The sequence below is a fragment of the Palaemon carinicauda genome, chromosome 31 (assembly GCF_036898095.1).
Source record: "Palaemon carinicauda isolate YSFRI2023 chromosome 31, ASM3689809v2, whole genome shotgun sequence".
NCBI classification, from domain to species: domain Eukaryota; kingdom Metazoa; phylum Arthropoda; class Malacostraca; order Decapoda; family Palaemonidae; genus Palaemon; species Palaemon carinicauda.
In genome coordinates this window covers 25,910,129-25,929,261 of record NC_090755.1, presented here as the reverse complement: position 1 = coordinate 25,929,261, position 19,133 = coordinate 25,910,129, and the positions used below count along the sequence as shown (strand labels likewise).

General features: G+C 44.5%; 1 protein-coding gene across 3 annotated transcripts in view; it reads left to right on the top strand.

Moving 5' to 3' along the window:
* Positions 1 to 19,133, top strand: part of AP-2alpha (adaptor protein complex 2, subunit alpha) — a 92,758-nt gene that overhangs the window by 54,045 nt on the left and 19,580 nt on the right. For all 3 annotated transcript variants that reach the window (XM_068355066.1, XM_068355064.1, XM_068355065.1), the window contains exons 16-18: positions 1,104 to 1,233; positions 1,494 to 1,632; positions 14,084 to 14,228. In XM_068355066.1, coding sequence (XP_068211167.1) covers positions 1,104 to 1,233; positions 1,494 to 1,632; positions 14,084 to 14,228 — 414 coding nt within the window. The remainder of the gene's footprint in view (positions 1 to 1,103; positions 1,234 to 1,493; positions 1,633 to 14,083; positions 14,229 to 19,133) is intronic.

The following is a 19,133-nucleotide window of genomic DNA, read 5'->3' as shown; positions in this document are numbered from 1 at the left end:
TAAAACTAGAAAACATTGCAAATTAAAAAAAACCTAGAAAGGGAAAGTTTGCTTATTCACAAAGTTTCCAGATAAAACTAGAAAACATTGCAAATTAAAAAAACCTAGAAAGGGAAAGTTTGCTTATTGCATTCAAATATACAAAACTCCTCACACATTTTGAACAAGTAAGGATATGATACTACTAGAGATCCTGTGTTTATTTTTTGCTCCATAGAAATAGGTACACCTATTCTTGAAAGCAGTAAACTGAGATGAGCTGACAATAAGTAACAGAAATTGATAAAATAAATTTGAAAATGCACCTGAAATTAAAACAGAAAAGTAAGTACAAAAAATACTGTCATGAAATGCAAAATTTTTTTACTTTTTCATACTCATGTGATACAGTCCACTAAGAACTATCTGTTGACTGACGAAAGATAATCATATTTTTTAAGCCAGCCTACTAGTGAAAATGGATGATATTTATGGTATAAACTTTCACTGTATTTTATATTTAGTATACAATTTTTCAAGGAAGCATTAAAGATTTTTGTTTATTATGAGTTATTCAATTCACAAATACCAAGGTTTTTGATTGAAAACTATACCATCTTATTGTGCAAAAGTCAGACAGATTAAGGTTTAGAGTCAGAGGGTTGAGTCATGCCCTAAGACTGTTACAATTGCTGCCAGATTCCTGAAAAAAAAGGTTGAGCACAAGGTAGATAACAGTAACTCTCTCGCATCTGGTTTACAATGTTACTTTTTTGCCATCTTGTAGACAGTACTTGGAGGTTCTTTGCAGCAACTCTTCATTACCCACCTAAAATTTCTGCCTGCCCTTTATTTTTCATGTGATTTCTTTTGCTGCTTCCCACCTTATTGTCTATGTTCACCTTAATCTTACCAAAATGTTCACCTCTCTTTAAGAACAAAAGTTATGGCAACTTGTGCTTTTATTAACTTTTCAACATTTGACCTGAGACCACTAAGTTGAATACTAATTATCAATCTCAAACATTCTTGGTGAATTTGGAAATTCTAATTAAAATTAAATACTTTAGTGTTATGTAATATATGGATGATATGTTCTAATATTTCGTATTTGTTTGTTGCAGGTTTGTGTGTAAAAATAATGGTGTTTTGTACGAGAATGATATAATTCAGATTGGCATAAAGTCTGAATTCAGACAAAACCTTGGAAGGATAGGCGTCTTTTATGGCAACAAGACTTCCATGCCTTTGCAGGTTTGTGTCCTGAATGTTTAATTGTGCAATAATTCCTACCATATATAGTCATTCAGATCTTTGCCATTTTATACACACTTCAAAAGAAGTATTTCAGTGTAGGTTCTATTTATAATGGTTTTTGTCATTTTATAATATCATAATTACCATAGGAAATGTTAGTGTTATTTTAAAAGAAAATTAAACTTATATCATTTAAATTTGATGAAAATGATTATTGATATCATATGAGATTAATTAAACTTATGTTTACTAATTAGGGCTTTTCACCGAGTGTGTCCATGGGTCCTGGACAACAAGGAAAAGTTACGGTACAAGTTAAACCAGTAGAGCCTTCTATTGAGGCTGGGGCACAAGTTCAGCAACTTGTCAACTGTGAATGCGTTGAAGACTTCAGTGGTAAGTATAATATTTAAGGTTTGAAATTAAGTGGTTTACAAAAAGAAATAAATAGTGGATGAGAAATAAAGCCAATAAAATATAACTGGAATTTACGTTCTGTTCATTCTTTACTGTTATGAGTGCCACTGGACGAAATCTGCCCTGATATTTCTACTCCCCATTGGACATACTGTATTGCACGGCCATTTGTTACTAGTTTTTCATTGATTAAGAATGAAAATTTTACAAAATATTTAAAATATTTCAATTAAACTTTCTTGAAAGGTAATTTGCTATTCTCCCTTTGTGTAAAAATCTCTACCACAGTAAAAAAAAAAAATATCAAAATATCAAAACTACTGTATAGAGATGTAGGTAATACCCTTTGATCCCTCTAGAAAGATGCAGTTAGGTATTTGTCCTATGTAAACAATGGCTTCCCCCCGTCAGTCGCTGCATTGTGGTTTCTCGTTTCTTTGAGGTCTCTTAAAGGCTGGTCACAGCTATACATTGGCTATAAGCTATGTTCTTTTTCTGCTCACTTATTTATGAATAGAAATTATGGCTTTTTTAACAAATTTGTGCAGATAATGAAGTAAATTAGCTAATATTGGCTCACTCTACTCTATTTTTACAAGTTCGGTGTACAGCTTGTCGATTGCCGAGGATTAGCATGTTCTTTACCAGTACAGACTAGAGAGTTTTACTATATATATAATGTATATATTAAGAGTTGATGATTTATCGAAAAATAATTAATTTTATAATGAGTGAAATTAGATTGAAAAGTAGGAGAGAAAGATTAGTTTGCGGGGTCACTCCATCTATGTACCCTATTCCATGATGCTTCTCTTTCCCTTCAGGACGTATCTGTAAACGTAAGTCGGGCTAGTAGTTTTGGATTATTGAAAAAGGAAACTTGGGGCTGAAATGAGGAGCATAAGAGATATTGAAAGAATGTTGGAATCTTTTAACCTAATTTATCAGTACTAAAGGTAGTGGAGATTCGAAGAACTGCTCATGAGGTTAATCCTCCTTTAGTGGAGCAGGTTATGCCAGACTTATACAGTACGTATGCCTGGTTTGTTCCGACATAGATACAAACCTCCGCTATTTATAGGGTATACTTTCGGTGCAGCTTAAAGACGAGCCATGATAATTTTAGTTAAGGATAACTACCCCATCCGCTAGTGTTAGCGGGTGGGGGGTGGGGTAGACTGGCTACCCCACTCACTCAAGCCTCTTGGCTGAGTAACCACTTTACTTTTTGGCTTGGTAGAGGACGGACATGCTGCCCTTCTCTCCCGCAAAGACTTGCCTTGATATTTTTTCTTTATTTTTTGTTTTTATTGTGTTTTCATTTATCTTATTTATATATTAGCCCTTTTACCCCCACCATAAGGTTAAATTTCGAGCACATTTTGCTATATAATTTTTTTAAATTGCTCTAAAAAGCTTAATTTTTGTCCTAGAGAGGTCAGGTTGGTTTTATTCTTTTGGAAAATGCCTGAAGTTTCTCATAAAATTATCAAAAATATGTAAAAATATGTAATTAATAGTGTTTTGCAAGAACGTACCGGTACGTCCTTTGGGGGTGAAAGGGTTAGTGTATATATGTATAAATGGAAATATACGTTGTTAGATACGTGTAACTTTAATTGCTGTTGACATCGTATCCAACTGCCTCCGCTGTAAGGGAGTTGTCATTGCCGCCTTACCCTACGACTGATGGTTGGCAGGTTCTCAACACTGCCGTGTGTTTGTTTCATTACTTAAAGTGTATAACAGTTCAGCTCCCTTTCGAGGAATTATCTTACAAGGAAGGTGACTTATTCCCCGAATTGTGTATTTTGTGCAACGGAGCATGAATTGTAATTGATAACAACTTCCTTTTTTCACAGGTAACAGCGACGTAGAACACAAGGCCGAGTGATACGTTATCCGAGTGTTCGTTATCCTGCGCTCCATGTGGTTGCTCGTGAGCTACCCTCATCACGAGGTAGCATTCGCTGTCAGCCTTCAACTTGATGTTCCTCCTGCGAGGGGAACTTTCTCTCTCTCTCTCTCTCTCTCTCTCTCTCTCTCTCTCTCTCTCTCTCTCTCTCTCTCTCTCTCTCTCTCTCTCTCTCTCTCTCTCTCAGAGAGAGAGAGAGAGAGAGATTTTTGTTTACGCCTATGCTTTTTTCCCATAGAGCTGGGAGAAAGCTATGTCCTCTTGCGGGAGGACTTCTCTCTCGTTCGCGAGAGATTTTTCACGCTGACGCTTTTTTCCTATAGAGCTGGGAGAAAGCTTGCCTTAGCCGATGTCCTCCTTTGAGAGGACTTCTCTCTCGTTCGCGAGTGTGTTTCTTACGCCTACGCTTTTTTCCCATAGAGCTGGGAGAAAGCTTGTTTTAAGCGATGTCCTTCTTCGGGAGGACTTCACTCTCGTTCGCGAGAGAGAGATTATTAAGCCTACGCTTTTTTCCCATAGAGCTGGGAGAAAGCTTGTCTTTGGCGATATCCTCCTCCGGGAGAACTTCTCCCTCGTTCGTGAGAGAGATTTTTTACGCCTACACTTTATTCCCATAGAGCTGGGAGAAAGCTTGTCTTAGGCAATCTCCTTCAGGAGAACTTCCCTCTTGTTCGCGAGAAATAACTTGGAGGAGCTTGGTGATCCACCAGGGGCGGTGGCAGAGCTTTCTCCGAAGCAGGTTATTCCTTCGGGGTAACGAGTCTCTCGTCCTCGAGAGAAGAACGCCTCTGGGCATCGGTGGTCCCCCGTTACGCTTATGGTTCTCCTTCAGGGGCGGAGCGAGAGCCTTCTCTTAAGCGACTTTCTCCTTCGGGAGAACAAACCTCTTATGCGGAGGTGTTATCTTGAACCTGCTGGTTCTCCTCGATCCTTCGGGGTCTCGTTCGATCACCCTTTGGGCTGGTGTGATCGTTGAGCCTTCGGGCTCTCGTCATGTTGATCATGCGGGTTCTCATGACAGTAGGAGTCCTTCGGGACTCCACTCAAAACCTTCGAGTTTCAGTTACGGCGAACTTTCGGGCCCTCGTACCTAGGTTCCTCGTTACGATGATCCTTCGGGGTCTCGTAACATTAGTTATGCAGAACCCTTGGGCTCTCTTAACTTTAGTCACTCTGTCACTTCAGTGTTTTGTGACAGGTAAACCTCAGTTTCTCGTTGCATTGACCCTTCGGGGTCTCGTAACATTAGTTACGCTGAACCCTTGGGCTCTCGTAACTTTAGTCACTCTGAACACTCCGGTGTGTTGTGACAGGGAAACTGCGGTTTCTCATTACGCTGACCCTTCAGGGTCTCGTAACATTAGTTACGCTGAACCCTAGGGCTCTCGTAACTTTAGTCACTGACACTTCGGTGTTTTGTGACAGGGAAACTTCGGTTTCTCGTTACGCTGACCCTTCGGGGTCTCGTAACATTAGTCACGCAGAACCCTTGGGCTCTCGTAACTTTAGTCACTCCGACACTAAGGTGTTTAGTGACAGGGAAACTCCGGTTTCTCGTTGCGCTGACCCTTCGGGTTCGCGCAACACAGTTCACATTTTTGGTTTCTCATGACCAGAGTCATTCTTTTTATGACGAGAGTTTTCAAACTCTCGTTGTGTTGATTGTTCGCGTTCACACAACACAAGCTATCGTGAACCTTCGGGTGAGCGTAGCTGTGAGTTCTCTCACCAACCTGAGAGCTCTTGCGCCCATGACCGACTTGGCGAGCCCGGTCGCACGCGCGACCGACTTGGCGTGCGCGACCGTCTTGGCGCTAGCAAAATGGCGATCGTGGCGGGCCATATGCGCGAACATCCTGTTGTTCACCATGTGCGCGAGGATCCTTATACGTGCCAGGTGAGTGAACAACCTTATGCGCTCCACGAGCGCGAAAAAGGTGCGCAATCAGGAAGGGCCCGCGCACGAGCTCCCTTCCGCCTACCATCAGTTCGGCGCAAGAGCGCACGACCATATTGGCGCGCACACACGATCCTATTGGAGCGCACAACCATTTTGGCTCGCACACATGACCAACTTGGCGTGCTCGAACAACGAGGCGCACACAATCGGTTGAAGTGAGCGAACAACTCTTATGACCCTTCGGGGTCTCACAACGCTGTTCACGCTGAACCTTTGGGTTCTCGTGATCATAGCCATACTTATATGATGAGAGTTTTCGGACTCTCGTTGCTCGAAGTGTTCACGAGTGCACAAGAGGTTTACTCTCATGACAGAGTTTTCAAACTCTCGTCTGGTGAATTGTTGGCGCGCGCCCATCGTCATCAAGAGTTTTACTCTGATGATAGAGGGATACCTGCTGCCTAAGGGTTTACGAATCTCTACAGGTAACTATGACACAGTTCCTTTGGATCCTGGTCACGTAACATGATTCCTGGAAATTCCATCAGGAATCAGCGATAGGGTTCCTGCTGGTTCTCGGCACAAATATGATTCTGAACCCCTAGGTTCTCATCCGAATCTCTCTGTTTCCGCGATCCAGAGTTTTCTGAAAACTTTATGGTCGACTTCCCTCCTTTACAGGATGGGTCTTCCAAAGGTGTGACTTGATACGTCACTCTACACTCCCAGCTGATTACTATATACCACTCCCATTCCATCCTTGTCCGTTGGCCCGATTCAGAAAGGTACCAGCATTCATCTCTCTTAGAGAACCATCTAGCAGGACGAAGCCTCTGATGTACAGAGGACAACTAATTGCCCCCATCTGCTCGCATCATTCCTGGTATAGGAATGTGCTTGCAAAACCACCCAGATAGTGGGCTCCTAGTGTCTTGGAATCATCTTCCAACAAAGTCTTAACTTTGTGGGGTCCCCGACTGTGGTTATGCTCATAGCGGCCCTGATCTTCAGGCTCCCACTCGACCGTTCCCCAGGCCCTCAAACAAGATGTATTCCAAAATCGGTGGGGCGGCCTAGAGGTGTGCCTTGTTTTTTCCCCCCATTTGGTCTGGTGAAAAAGTCCTCAGCCAAGTCAGGATAAGCAAGATCTTATCAATGACTTCAATAGCTTTGCTATGGTATCCCGCAGAATGGTTCCCAGACCTTCTGCAGCTCCTTATGGAGCTCCAATAGCTTCGCTATGGCAACCTGCAGAATGGTTCCTGGACCTTCTACAGCTTCTGACGGAGTTCCGAGGGATCTTCCTTCACGGCACGATCTTCCAAGCAGCCACATGCTAACACTTTCCTAAGCCCTAGCTTTGCTTCGACTTCTCGCCTGGGACGATCCTACACCACCCCTCTCAGAGAGGCCTTTCGCAACAGGTTACGGAAAAGATGTCTAAGCTTCTCAGACACTTTTCAGCGTCGGTCTTCCAAGGTAAGTGTGCGGTCCTTTGTGACTGATGTCGTGGAAGGGGATTCTCTCCCATTGATGCCTTTACTTATGCAAGTGTGAGATAACTTGTCCCCCGTCGGATCTAAACCTCATCCTGGGAACGCGGTTCGGGTCCTTCAGTCTCTAAAGGCCCCTCTCTACGAACCGTAGGCCCAGCAGCCGATCGCTTCCTTACAGGGAAGACACCATTTCTACTCACTTGGGCTTTTGACAGAGAGAGTTTATGTGTTGTATGATCCAACTTCTGATGTCTCCTACCCTAGGAGACGGGGGGAAGTAATCCTCAGCGGCGTCCCTGAGTGGATTACCAAGACTCAAATCCGAGTGTGCTTTACCCTAAGTGCACTCCATTTCGAATAAAGTGTCTTCGTTCGGTAACCGGAAACCCATCAACTGTGGTTTTACCCGGTGAGGAGTCTGTGGGGTTACCTTAAAAACGATACCAGCTCGCCCCTGTGTGTCAGCACTGTTGACCAGCACGGGGAAGGTCAGGTCAAGGATTTCCTTCCCCTCTGGGATCGGAAGGCAATTGAGGTTACTCTTAATCTAGACACTCCTCCATCCTACGACCCAGAGCTCAAAACGTTACTAGCGTTGCTACGTCCCTGGCGTTCAAGAAACTACTCTGTGGTGCAGATACTCTAAGGGCATGTAGAAGCGTCAATCGACCTTCACGGTCCACTACCTGCAAAGACGTAACCCACAAGAACATGGAGACATTTTCCATTGGTCCTGTGGTGGTCGCACAACAAATGGTCTAAACACCTCAGGCTCCTTGATGGACAAGTAGCAAAGGGTTGAGGGCTGAGGTTACCCGGATTAGTCTGGGGTGAATGAGTAAGAATGCCTGGCTCCTTTCTTCCTTTCACCTTCTCCCCTCTGGGGAAAACAGCTCCGCAAGCCTCAGCATAGCTGACCTCACTTTGCTGCAGGTAAGACCCATTTCCTTTGTTCCTCCTAAGTATAGAAGAATACTTTGTTACGTCCCCAATACCTTTTAGAGGGAGGGTATTGGGTAAGTCTTTAAAAACAATAGGTTCTGTACTAGAGTTCCTATGTTAAAGACAAGCCACACTGTTAGTTCCACTCACACAGAAGCGTCTGCAGGCTGCTATCAGTGCATTACCTCATATCGGCACTTGATTTTAGCGAGGGTAGGGTCCCTTCTACTATCGATCACAAATCGAAAATAGAGAGGACCCCGGGTCATGACCAAGGCCAGTTGGTGAGGATTTCCTCCCTCGTAAGAGTATGTCACCCTATAAATAGCTAAGGTTTGTATCTGTGTCGGAACAAATAACAAATTTGGAAATAATTTGTATTTTTCCTAACATACAAACCTGGAGCTATTTATATAAATTGGCCCGCCACCCTGTCCCCCGAGAAGTCCTGCCATAAAGCAAAGTGGTTACTCAGCCGAGAGGTGTGAGTGAGCGGGGTAGCCAATCTACCCCACCCCCCACCCGCTAACTAGCGGATGGGGTAGTTATCCCTCGCTAAAATTATCATGGCTCGTCTTTCAGCTGCGCCGAAAGTATACACTATAAATAGCTCCAGGTTTGTATGTTAGGAAAAATACAAATTATTTCGAAATTTGTTATTTTTCTTCAAAATGGGTATTACCAGTCAACATCTACAAAGCAGGTTCTAGTTTGGGAAAGACTTGTTGATAATAACCTTTTTTATTATTATTACTTGCTAAGCTACAACCCTAGTTGGAAAAGCTGGATGCTATAAGCCCAGGGGCCCCAACAGGGAAAATAGCCCAGTGAGAAAAGGAAACCAGGAAAATTAAAATATTTTAAGAACAGTAACAACACCAAAACAAATATTTCCTATACAAACTATAAAAAACTTTAACAAAACATGAAGAGAAATTAGATAGAATAGTGTGCCCGGGTGTACCTTCAAGCAAGAGACCTCTAACCCAAGACAGTGGAAGACCATGGTACAAAAGCTATGTCACTACCCAAGACTAGAGTACAATGGTTTGATTTTGGGGTGTTCCTCTCCTAGAAGAGCTGCTTACCATAGCTAAAGAGTCTTTTCTACCCTTGCCAAGAGGAAAGTGGCCACTGAACAATTACAGTGCGGTAGTAAACCCTTTGAGTGAAGAAGAATAGTTTGGTAATCTCAGCGTTTTCAGTTTTATGAGGACAGAAGAGAATCTGTAAAGAAAAGACCAGACTAATCGGTGTATATATGCAAATGGAACGTGAACTGTAGCCAGAGAGAAGGATTCAATGCAGTGCTGTTTGGCAGTCAAAGGACTCCATAACTCTAGCAGTAGTATCTTGATGGGTGACTGGTGCCCTGGCCAACCTACTACCTAGAAAGGGTTTCTAATTTCTATTCCTTGGAGGAGTTTGGCCCTAGTCTATATACTTGCTTGGAAAGGACAGGGGAGTAGATTTGATTAGAAAAACTGCTGAGGTTAACTTTGCCAAACAATGGTTTCCTACTGATGAAGCTGTTTTACAAAAGGCTAATAGAAGTTCCTTTCCTTTAAAGCTGGGAAGGTCTAGGATTAATGAAAATCGGTGAGTGTTTTTAGCATCTCTCCTTCTAGGACCTCTTGAATATTAGGATGATGGACATAGTAGTTTATTTTCCCTAAAGAAATAGTTCTCCACTTGTGTGAGAGACTTCTAAACATTACAATAAGGGTAGCTATCTACATCTTGCTCATTCCCTAGGACAGGCTGGGGACTCAACATTGCCTGTATGTGAATGACTAACTGATCCTGTATACCCTGAAATCTCTCTTATCTTGTTGGATCTCTACTGTTGATTAGCCTTTACATTCGTAAGAACCATTAAGACCTGAAGTCCTCAACAGAGAACTAAAGTTTCTCAAATCTCTGTTCCCATTTAAGGCACTCGACTCCCCTGAAAAAATGGCAAGTGACAATTGGAAAACTATTTTCTTAAAATCTGGTCTCTTTCAACAAGTTCAGGATATGCTTCTTTCAATTCCTACGTGACAGATGTGCTTGCAAACCTTCTGGTGCCGGTCATCCTCCTGGTGCCAGTCAAAAGAAGTGGGGCTAGGAATCCTAGGGCAAACCAGGGATCCTCTTATTCATAGAGGCTTCCAGGTGGGTCAGGTGTGTACTTATCAGACCTGCAAGCAAGTGGCATTTGGATGGAGGTAGAAAGGCACCTACACTAATTTGTTAAGAGCTAGGGCTTGATGCTTAGGTCTTCAAGTGTTTGAGCCCTCCTTTTTAGTTCAAATTGTTGAGGTCCTGGTAGGTAATACCACCCCTACAGCATACTTAAAGAGCCAGGGAAGGCACCATCTTGAAAGGTCTTATGCAAAGTTGCAGTGCTTATCTTCAGAGGGGTGGAAGAAAGCAGGGTGGCAATCGCTTCCCACAACAGACCCAAGGGCATGGCTCTTGGATGCTATGCTCTAGAAGTGGGAGGATGTGTGTGTTTACACCTTCCTACCCTTCCACATGATTTACTAGATTATGGAAAAGCTTGGGACATTCTATAAAGCTTTCATGTAGCTCATTCCCTGTCCTGATCCCAATAGTAGTTTCTAGACTTGGTGGACATTAAATAGAGTAACGGACATTTTGAGATCCATGCCCTATGGGGGGAATTAACAGCCTGACATCACAGGTTTCTCAACCCAAAAACTTGGTCACCTTACAACCTAGTGACGGAAATCCTGAGATCCATGCCTTATGAAGGAAACTCCTGAAACAGCCTGACATACAGGTTTCATAACCCTAGAAACTTGGTGGACATGAGGCTCTCAGTTGTTATACTTAAGGTTTTAGATAGCTTGCCTAAGAGAGAGTTGATGGAAGAGTTGGTTTTTTTATCCCACCATGGAGGAGGAAGACTGTTACCTTGTACGGTACTTTTTCACTCAAGTCTTTTGTTCCCGTTAACAGATTTCTTCCTCTTCTTGCATTGAGAGATTATGAAGTTCATATCGGCCATTAAAGGATAAAGGTCAGGCCCCACCCAAGGCTTGAGGGGTAAGAGCCTAGATGTTGGCAGTGATTGGGACCTTTCAGAGCTGAGGTACTTACACCAAACCTCTCCAAAGCCAACTGGTAGACATCCTTGCTAGAATCTCGTTAGTGTTGAGAAGCCTTTCCAGACACTCGTATGAGCCTCTCCCCAAGGCAACTATGAAGACAATACCCATCAGACTGTTCTTCCTGGCTGTAGCCACCTCTAAGAGAGTAAGCAAGCTTCACTCTGATGTTACCCTTGAGAAAGGGTAGATTTCAGTGAACTTTTCCTTTTCAGGGGGTTTTATGGCCATAACCTGAAGGTCTTGTCTCTTTTATATCATAACTCTCCCCTTTGCTGTCCTTGAATAATGGCACTAGCAGAAGAAAGGATTTGTTACTTAACCTATCAGTGCCTGAAGGGAATACTTATAAAGGACTAAAAGGTATTGAGCACATTTCATAGTTTGACTGACAACTTCACAGTGGATAAAGGGAACTTTTAAGTGTTAGGTTTGTAAGCTGAAAAATGTCTTTATTTTACATGCATAAAAAGAAATGTGTTTTTATATATACTTATCTACAGTGCTTAAGTATTCAAATCCTATTAATTCATATAAAAGTTATTTAACCTTTTTTCACACCTAAAGTTACAACTAGTATTTCATTATGAAAACCATCTTATGATCCAAAATTGTGCCAGATTATACCTGAAGTAATTGAATGGTTGGTGAGATTGTTTAATATGTGTTTTGTGTTGTCAATGGTACCAGTAGATTGGGTTTGTGCATGTATTGTACCACTATATAAGGGTAAGGGAGATGTGCATGAGTGTTGTAATTCAAGAGGTATTAGTTTGTTGAGTGTAGTTGGAAAAGTGTATGGTAGAGTATTGATTAATAGGATTAAGGATAAAACAGAGAATGCAATCTTGGAAGTACAGGGTGGTTTTAGAAGAGGTAGGGGTTGTATGAATCAGATTTTTACAGTTAGGCAGATATGCGAGAAATATTTAGCAAAAGGTAAGGAGGTGTATGTTGCGTTTATGGATCTGGAGAAAGCATATGATAGAGTTGATAGGGAAGCAATGTGGAATGTGATGAGGTTATATGGAGTTGGTGGAAGGTTGTTGCAAGCAGTGAAAAGTTTCTACAAAGGTAGTAAAGCATGTGTTAGAATAGGAAATGAAGTGAGTGATTGGATTCCGGTGAGAGTGGGGCTGAGACAGGGATGTGTGATGTCGCCGTGGTTGTTTAACTTGTATGTTGATGGAGTGGTGAGAGAGGTGAATGCTCGAGTGCTTGGACGAAGATTAAAACTGGTAGGCGAGAATGACCATGAATGGGAGGTAAATCAGTTGTTGTTTGCGGATGATACTGTACTGGTAGCAGACACAGAAGAGAAGCTTGACCGACTAGTGACAGAATTTGGAAAGGTGTGTGAGAGAAGGAAGTTGAGAGTTAATGTGGGTAAGAGTAAGGTTATGAGATGTACGAGAAGGGAAGGTGGTGCAAGTTTGAATGTCATGTTGAATGGAGAGTTACTTGAGAAGGTGGATCAGTTTAAGTACTTGGGGTCTATTGTTGCAGCAAATGGTGGAGTGGAAGCAGATGTACGCCAGAGAGTGAATGAAGGTTGCAAAGTGTTGGGGGCAGTTAAGGGAGTAGTAAAAAATAGAGGGTTGGGCATGAATGTAAAGAGAGTTCTATATGAGAAAGTGATTGTACCAACTGTGATGTATGGATCGGAGTTGTGGGGAATGAAAGTGATGGAGAGACAGAAATTGAATGTGTTTGAGATAAAGTGAAGGAGTATGGCTGGTGTATCTCAAGTAGATAGGGTTAGGAACGAAGTGGTGAGGGAGAGAACGGGTGTAAGAAATGAGTTAGTGGCTAGAGTGGATATGAATGTGTTGAGGTGGTTTGGCCATGTTGAGAGAATGGAAAATGGTTGTCTGCTAAAGAAGGTGATGAATGCAAGAGTTGATGGGAGAAGTACAAGAGGAAGGCCAAGGTTTGGGTGGATGGATGGTGTGAAGAAAGCTCTGGGTGATAGGAGGATAGATGTGAGAGAGGCAAGAGAGCGTGCTAGAAATAGGAATGAATGGCGAGCGATTGTGACGCAGTTCCAGTAGGCCCTGCTGCTTCCTCCGGTGCCTTAGATGACCGCGGAGGTAGCAGCAGTAGGGGATTCAGCATTATGAAGCTTCATCTGTGGTGGAAATGTGGGAGGTTGGGCTGTGGCACCCTAGCAGTACCAGCTGAACTCGGTTGAGTCCCTGATTAGGCTGAAGGAACATAGAGAGTAGGTCCCCTTTTTGTTTTGTTTCATTGTTGGTGTCGGCTAACCCCCAAAATTGGGGGAAGTGCCTTGGTATATGGATTGATGGAATTTTATGGAAGATGCTGGTCTCTTTTTCACCGGGCCCAGTCTAAAGGAGTCTATGCTAAAGTGCAACAGGGTAAAAAGGTGCAAAAGTGGGTTCTCTTGAGTCATTAGCTCCATCTTTCCTCAAGAAAAAAGCCTCTTGCTGGAGATATATCAAAGACAGGAATGTCTCTTTTTTTGGAGGGCTTCTTCCTTCATCATTAATACATTCTACCACCTGGCTTGTGTAAAGATGAAGAGGAAGGGGCCAGCTTTTAAGGTCCCTATCAACCTCCTCATAGGTTCATTTACTAACTTAACATTTGATCATTTTGTTTTCCAAATTAATTGATGCATTTTGGAATCTCGATTGCAGAAAAATACTAGGTTAAAGTAATAGATTTGTAATGAAAAATTGAGTGTTGTCTTTACAAATTTGTTTTACACAACACTGTCTTTTGGGGAAAATATATTTAGCATTTTTACACAGTAACTTAGATTATAATTAGGAATTGAGAACTCTCAAGTTGTAGAATACCTTGAGGGTGGTGATAAGTGTACTTTTATAATGTAAAGAGATTCGTACAAATAACTTATTACAGAAACATTATTTTAGGAAAATTTGTATTTAAATTTTCTTAGGTCTGGAGACAATAATACTTATAGTTAATATGTATAGTTATTTTCATGTTTATATTTTTTATGTATTTATGTATCTGCAATTATGAGGAAAAAATACTATACATCAATTTCTCAAAGTTGTTTTATTTTTTTCAGGGTTACCGGACTTGGCTGTTAGTTTTACATATGGCAATGTTCCTCAGAGATTAACTTTACGCCTGCCGCTCTCTTGTAACAAATTCTTTGAACCGACTGATATGAATGGAGAATCTTTCTTTGCGAGATGGAAAAACTTGAGTCAGTAAGTGTCTTAGAACTTCAGTTTTGCTGTTAAAAGAAATCCATGCATCATAGCACCTATGTTCCTTAATAGGAGCTCATACAACTTGTACCTTATGAGTCTATATAATGAACTCATGTCTTTGTCAGGTGACTAATAATTGATCCAATAACAATGGCTAGGTATGCTCCCCATTTATACGTAAACCCTCTTGAAAAAAAATGTAGCAACACCTTGATCCTATTATCCTTGACTGTGGAAAGGTTTCGTTGGCTGGCAAACTTTAATTACTATTTTTCAATATTAATCTTACCCGATGATCATGTAGCTGTCAACTCCGTTGCCCGACAGAAATCTACGGTCGGGATATGCCAGCGATCGCTATACAGGTGGGGGTGTACACAACAGCGCCATCTGTGAGTAGGTACTCAAGTACTTCTTGTCAACAAGAACTCAATTTTTCCTCTGTCGTGCCGCCGGCAAGACCTACTTGGATACGCTGTTGATTCTGGAGTTGTTGTTCACGATTTGGTGATGTATTCACTCTAGAGTTTAGCCTTCGCTATTCAGGAAGCTTTATCATTAGCTTAGCAAGCTTTTGGAATTAATTTGGATTAATTATTAACGAACTTTGCTAGATTTTGGAATTCCCCCTTGACTACTTCTACAAATTCAAGATGTCTGACCAGTCTCAAGTCCCTAAGTACAGGCAGTGTAGCGTTAGGGCTTGTGCTAGGCGTCTTCCGAAGGCCTCTATAGATCCTCACACCGTTTGTTCCAATTGTAGGGGTAAATCCTGTCAATTGGAAGATCGATGTGGGGAATGTGCTGGGCTTTCGGAATTCGATTTTAACGAATTCCTTAAAAATGCACGTAGGTTAGAGAAGGAGAGAATCAGGAGGAGTTCTTCTCGCTCTGTGGATTTTTCCTCTCCCCATGCCCCTCAACCTTTTCCTTCCCCTGTAGTGGTGACTCCCGAACCTGCTACTAGTGCTCAGCCATCCATGGCGGATATGATGCGTGCCATTCAGGCTCTCGGTGACAGAGTGGAGTCATTGGCTAATGACCGTAATCAGCTTTTGGCAGATGTCAAAGAGCTGAAAGCGAAAAGTGCAGTGGGAAGTGTTATCAGTGCTAGTGATGTGAAAAGTGTCAGTGTCAGTGTTGCGCATGAGGGTACATCTGTGCGTGCCAGTCGTCCTCCCAGTCCGGGACCTCTTGCAAGCTCCCAAGCCCAGGGGAGAAGCAATGTCGAAGGACCAAAGGGTTCGGCAGGCCTTGATCAGCGCACGGATGTATCCTCAGTGGTTGCGGACGTATCTGTCAAAGATCGTCCCATCCACAAACAGACGAATGAGCCCTTACATTCCTCGTCTGTGGAAGAAGTTTCCAGGAGGAAACGATGGACCAAGGTTTCACGACCGCTCAAGCGTAAGGTCCCTTCCGAGCGAGTCCAACGGCCCAGGTGTAGCCACTGGGTCAGTTCGTACTCGCCGCAGTCTTCCGATGACTGCACACCTCCCAAGAGAGGTAGAGTGGTTCCACAACAGGCTACTGCTCCGTCTGTTGCTGCTCCAACCACGGTAGACCCTAAGTGGTCCATGCTGCAGACTATGCAGTCTCAGCTTGCGGCATTCATGCAGGAGTATCATGCTGAGAAGGTTGACACTGCACCTGTTAACCTACAACCCGCCGAGGTTGTGCGCTCAGCAGATACTGCGGCTGCCTGCTCCCACACTCCACCTGTGAGAGCTCCACCACCGATGCGCAGTCCACTCTGCCAGACGCATGTTCTTGTCGCACCATCCGTTGACATGCGTGAGCTACCGCATCAGCAGTGGGAAGGTGCTGTAGAGCTGCCGGGTTCTGACACTATGCGGCATGCTCCGCAACCCATGCGGCATGCTCCGCATACCATACAGCATGCTCCGCATACCATACAGCATGCTCCGCAACCCACCGCATCCCCTCCCACGCACCAGCACTCTGCTTTTGTTGTTGCCAGCTCGCAGACTGACCAGCAGCGCTATGATGTTGGATCCGCAGCAGCTACGCATGCACCCGTACTGCCGGATTCAGCCGTTCAGCTTTCTGCTCTGCCTTTGCCACTTCCTACTCAGCTTTCGGATGATGGAGTATCAGATGACGAAGCTGCACATTTGGATGAACCGCACTCCGACTTTGAAGGGCCCAAGTCTACGCCTCCCTCCTTAGACTTTCGTAAAGTCCTTGCCTTGTTCAGGGACTTGTATCCTGAACAGTTTGTGTCTGCAACCCCTCTCTCTCCTCCCTCCGAGTTTGCTCTGGGCATGCAGTCTGCTGCTCCTGCCTTCACCAAGCTTGTTCTCGCACGCTCTTCCAAGAGAGCTTTGAGGGTTATGGGAGAGTGGTTGCAGTCCAAGAAGCAACTGGGAAAGACTGCTTTCATCTTTCCTCCTACCAAGCTTGCTTCCAAGTCGAGCGTCTGGTATGCCACGGGAGAGGAACCCGGCTTGGGAGTTCCTGCCTCTGCCCAGGGCGACTTCTCAAGTCTGGTTGACTCTCCCCGCAGGCTGGCTATGAGACGATCGAAGATCTGCTGGTCCTTTTCTGACTTGGATCATCTGTTGAAGGGAGTCTTTCGTGCCTTCGAGATCTTCAACTTTCTCGATTGGTGTTTGGGAGCCTTAAGCAGAAAGACTTCCCCTTCGGATAAGGACTCTGCCATGCTGATCATGTCTAGCATGGACAAAGCCATTCGGGATGGGTCTGGTGAGCTTGCGGCTTCGTACGTGTCGGGAGTGCTTAAGAAGAGAGAACATCTTTGCTCCTTCTTATCGGCTGGTATCACTCCTTGCCAGAAGTCAGAGTTGTTGTTTGCTCCTCTCTCCAAGTGTCTGTTTCCGGAGGAGCTGATTAAGGGGATGGCTGCCTCCCTTATCCAGAAGGATACCCATGATCTTATGGCATCTTCCGCACGTAAGGCTAAAACCTTACCTTCCGTGCCTAGACCCTTCCGCCCTGCAGCAGTAGACACACCTGCTACTAGGTTCATCCCGCCCTTTCGTGGCAGAACCTCCAGCAGAGGAGGTACCCGTGCCGACAGTCACCGTGGCAAATCCAAGAAGGGTTCCAAGTCCGCAAAAGGCAAGTTCTGACTGCCTTCCTCTCCAGACAGCAGTGGGAGCCAGACTCAAGACCTTCTGGCAAGCTTGGGAGAGCAGAGGTGCAGACGCTCAGTCTGTGAAGTGGCTAAGAGAGGGGTACAGAATTCCGTTCTGCCGCAGTCCCCCTCTAGCTACATCTCCCATCAACCTCTCTCCCAACTACAAGGAGAAGGACAAGAGGCTAGCGTTGCAACAAGAGGTGTCGCTCTTGCTACAAAAGGAAGCGGTGGTCATAGTCCGGGATCATCAATCCCCGGGCTTCTACAACCGTCTCTTCCTGGTAGCGAAGAAGACAGGAGGTTGGAGACCGGTGCTGGACGTCAGTGCTCTCAATGCTTTTGTCACCAAGCAGACGTTCACGATGGAGACGACGAAGTCGGTCCTAGCAGCGGTCAGGAAGGAGGACTGGATGGTCTCGTTAGACCTGAAAGACGCGTACTTTCACGTCCCCATCCATCCAGACTCCCAACCTTTCCTAAGGTTCGTCTTTGGAAAGGTTGTGTACCAGTTCCAAGCCCTGTGCTTTGGCCTAAGCACGGCACCTCTTGTGTTTACCAGACTGATGAGGAATATTGCCAAATTCCTTCACTTGGCAGACATCAGAGCCTCCCTCTATTTGGACGACTGGCTTTTAAGAGCTCCAACAAGTCGTCGCTGTCTGGAGAATCTCAGATGGACTATGGATCTGACCAAGGAGTTGGGCCTCCTGGTCAATATAGAGAAGTCCCAGCTCGTCCCATCCCAGACCATTGTCTATCTAGGTATGGAGATTCAGAGTCGAGCTTTTCGGGCTTTTCCGTCGGCCCCAAGGATCAATCAAGCCCTAGAATGCATCCAGAGCATGCTGAGAAGGAACCGATGTTCGGTCAGGCAGTGGATGAGTCTAACAGGGACACTATCATCGCTGGCCCAGTTCATCGAGTTAGGGAGACTCCACCTCCGCCCCCTTCAGTATCATCTAGCTGCTCACTGGAGAAAGGACATGACGCTAGAGGCGGTCTCAGTGCCTGTTTCCGAAGAGATGAGGTCTATGCTAACGTGGTGGAAGAACAGCATTCTTCTCAAGGAAGGTCTGCCATTAGCTGTTCAGACCCCCGACCACCGTCTCTTCTCGGACGCATCGGACACGGGCTGGGGTGCGACACTGGACGGGCAGGAATGCTCGGGCACGTGGAATCAGGAGCAAAGGACACTTCACATCAATTGCAAGGAGTTGTTGGCAGTTCATCTGGCCTTGATAAACTTCAAGTCCCTCCAGCTAAACAAGGTGGTGGAGGTGAACTCCGACAACACCACAGCCTTGGCTTACATCTCCAAGCAAGGAGGGACTCATTCGAGGAAGTTGTTCGAGATCGCAAGGGACCTCCTCATTTGGTCGAAAGATCGAAAGCTTTCGCTGGTAACGAGGTTCATTCAGGGCGATATGAATGTCATGGCAGATCGCCTCAGCCGGAAGGGTCAGGTCATCCCCACAGAGTGGACCCTTCACAAGAATGTTTGCAGCAGACTATGGGCCCTGTGGGGTCAGCCCACCATAGATCTATTCGCTACCTCGATGACCAAGAGGCTCCCGATGTATTGTTCTCCGATTCCAGACCCAGCAGCAGTTCACGTGGATGCCTTTCTGCTGGATTGGTCCCATCTCGACCTGTATGCGTTCCCGCCGTTCAAGATTGTCAACAGGGTACTTCAGAAGTTCGCCTCGCACGAAGGGACACGGTTGACGTTGGTTGCTCCCCTCTGGCCCGCGAGAGAATGGTTCACCGAGGTACTGCAATGG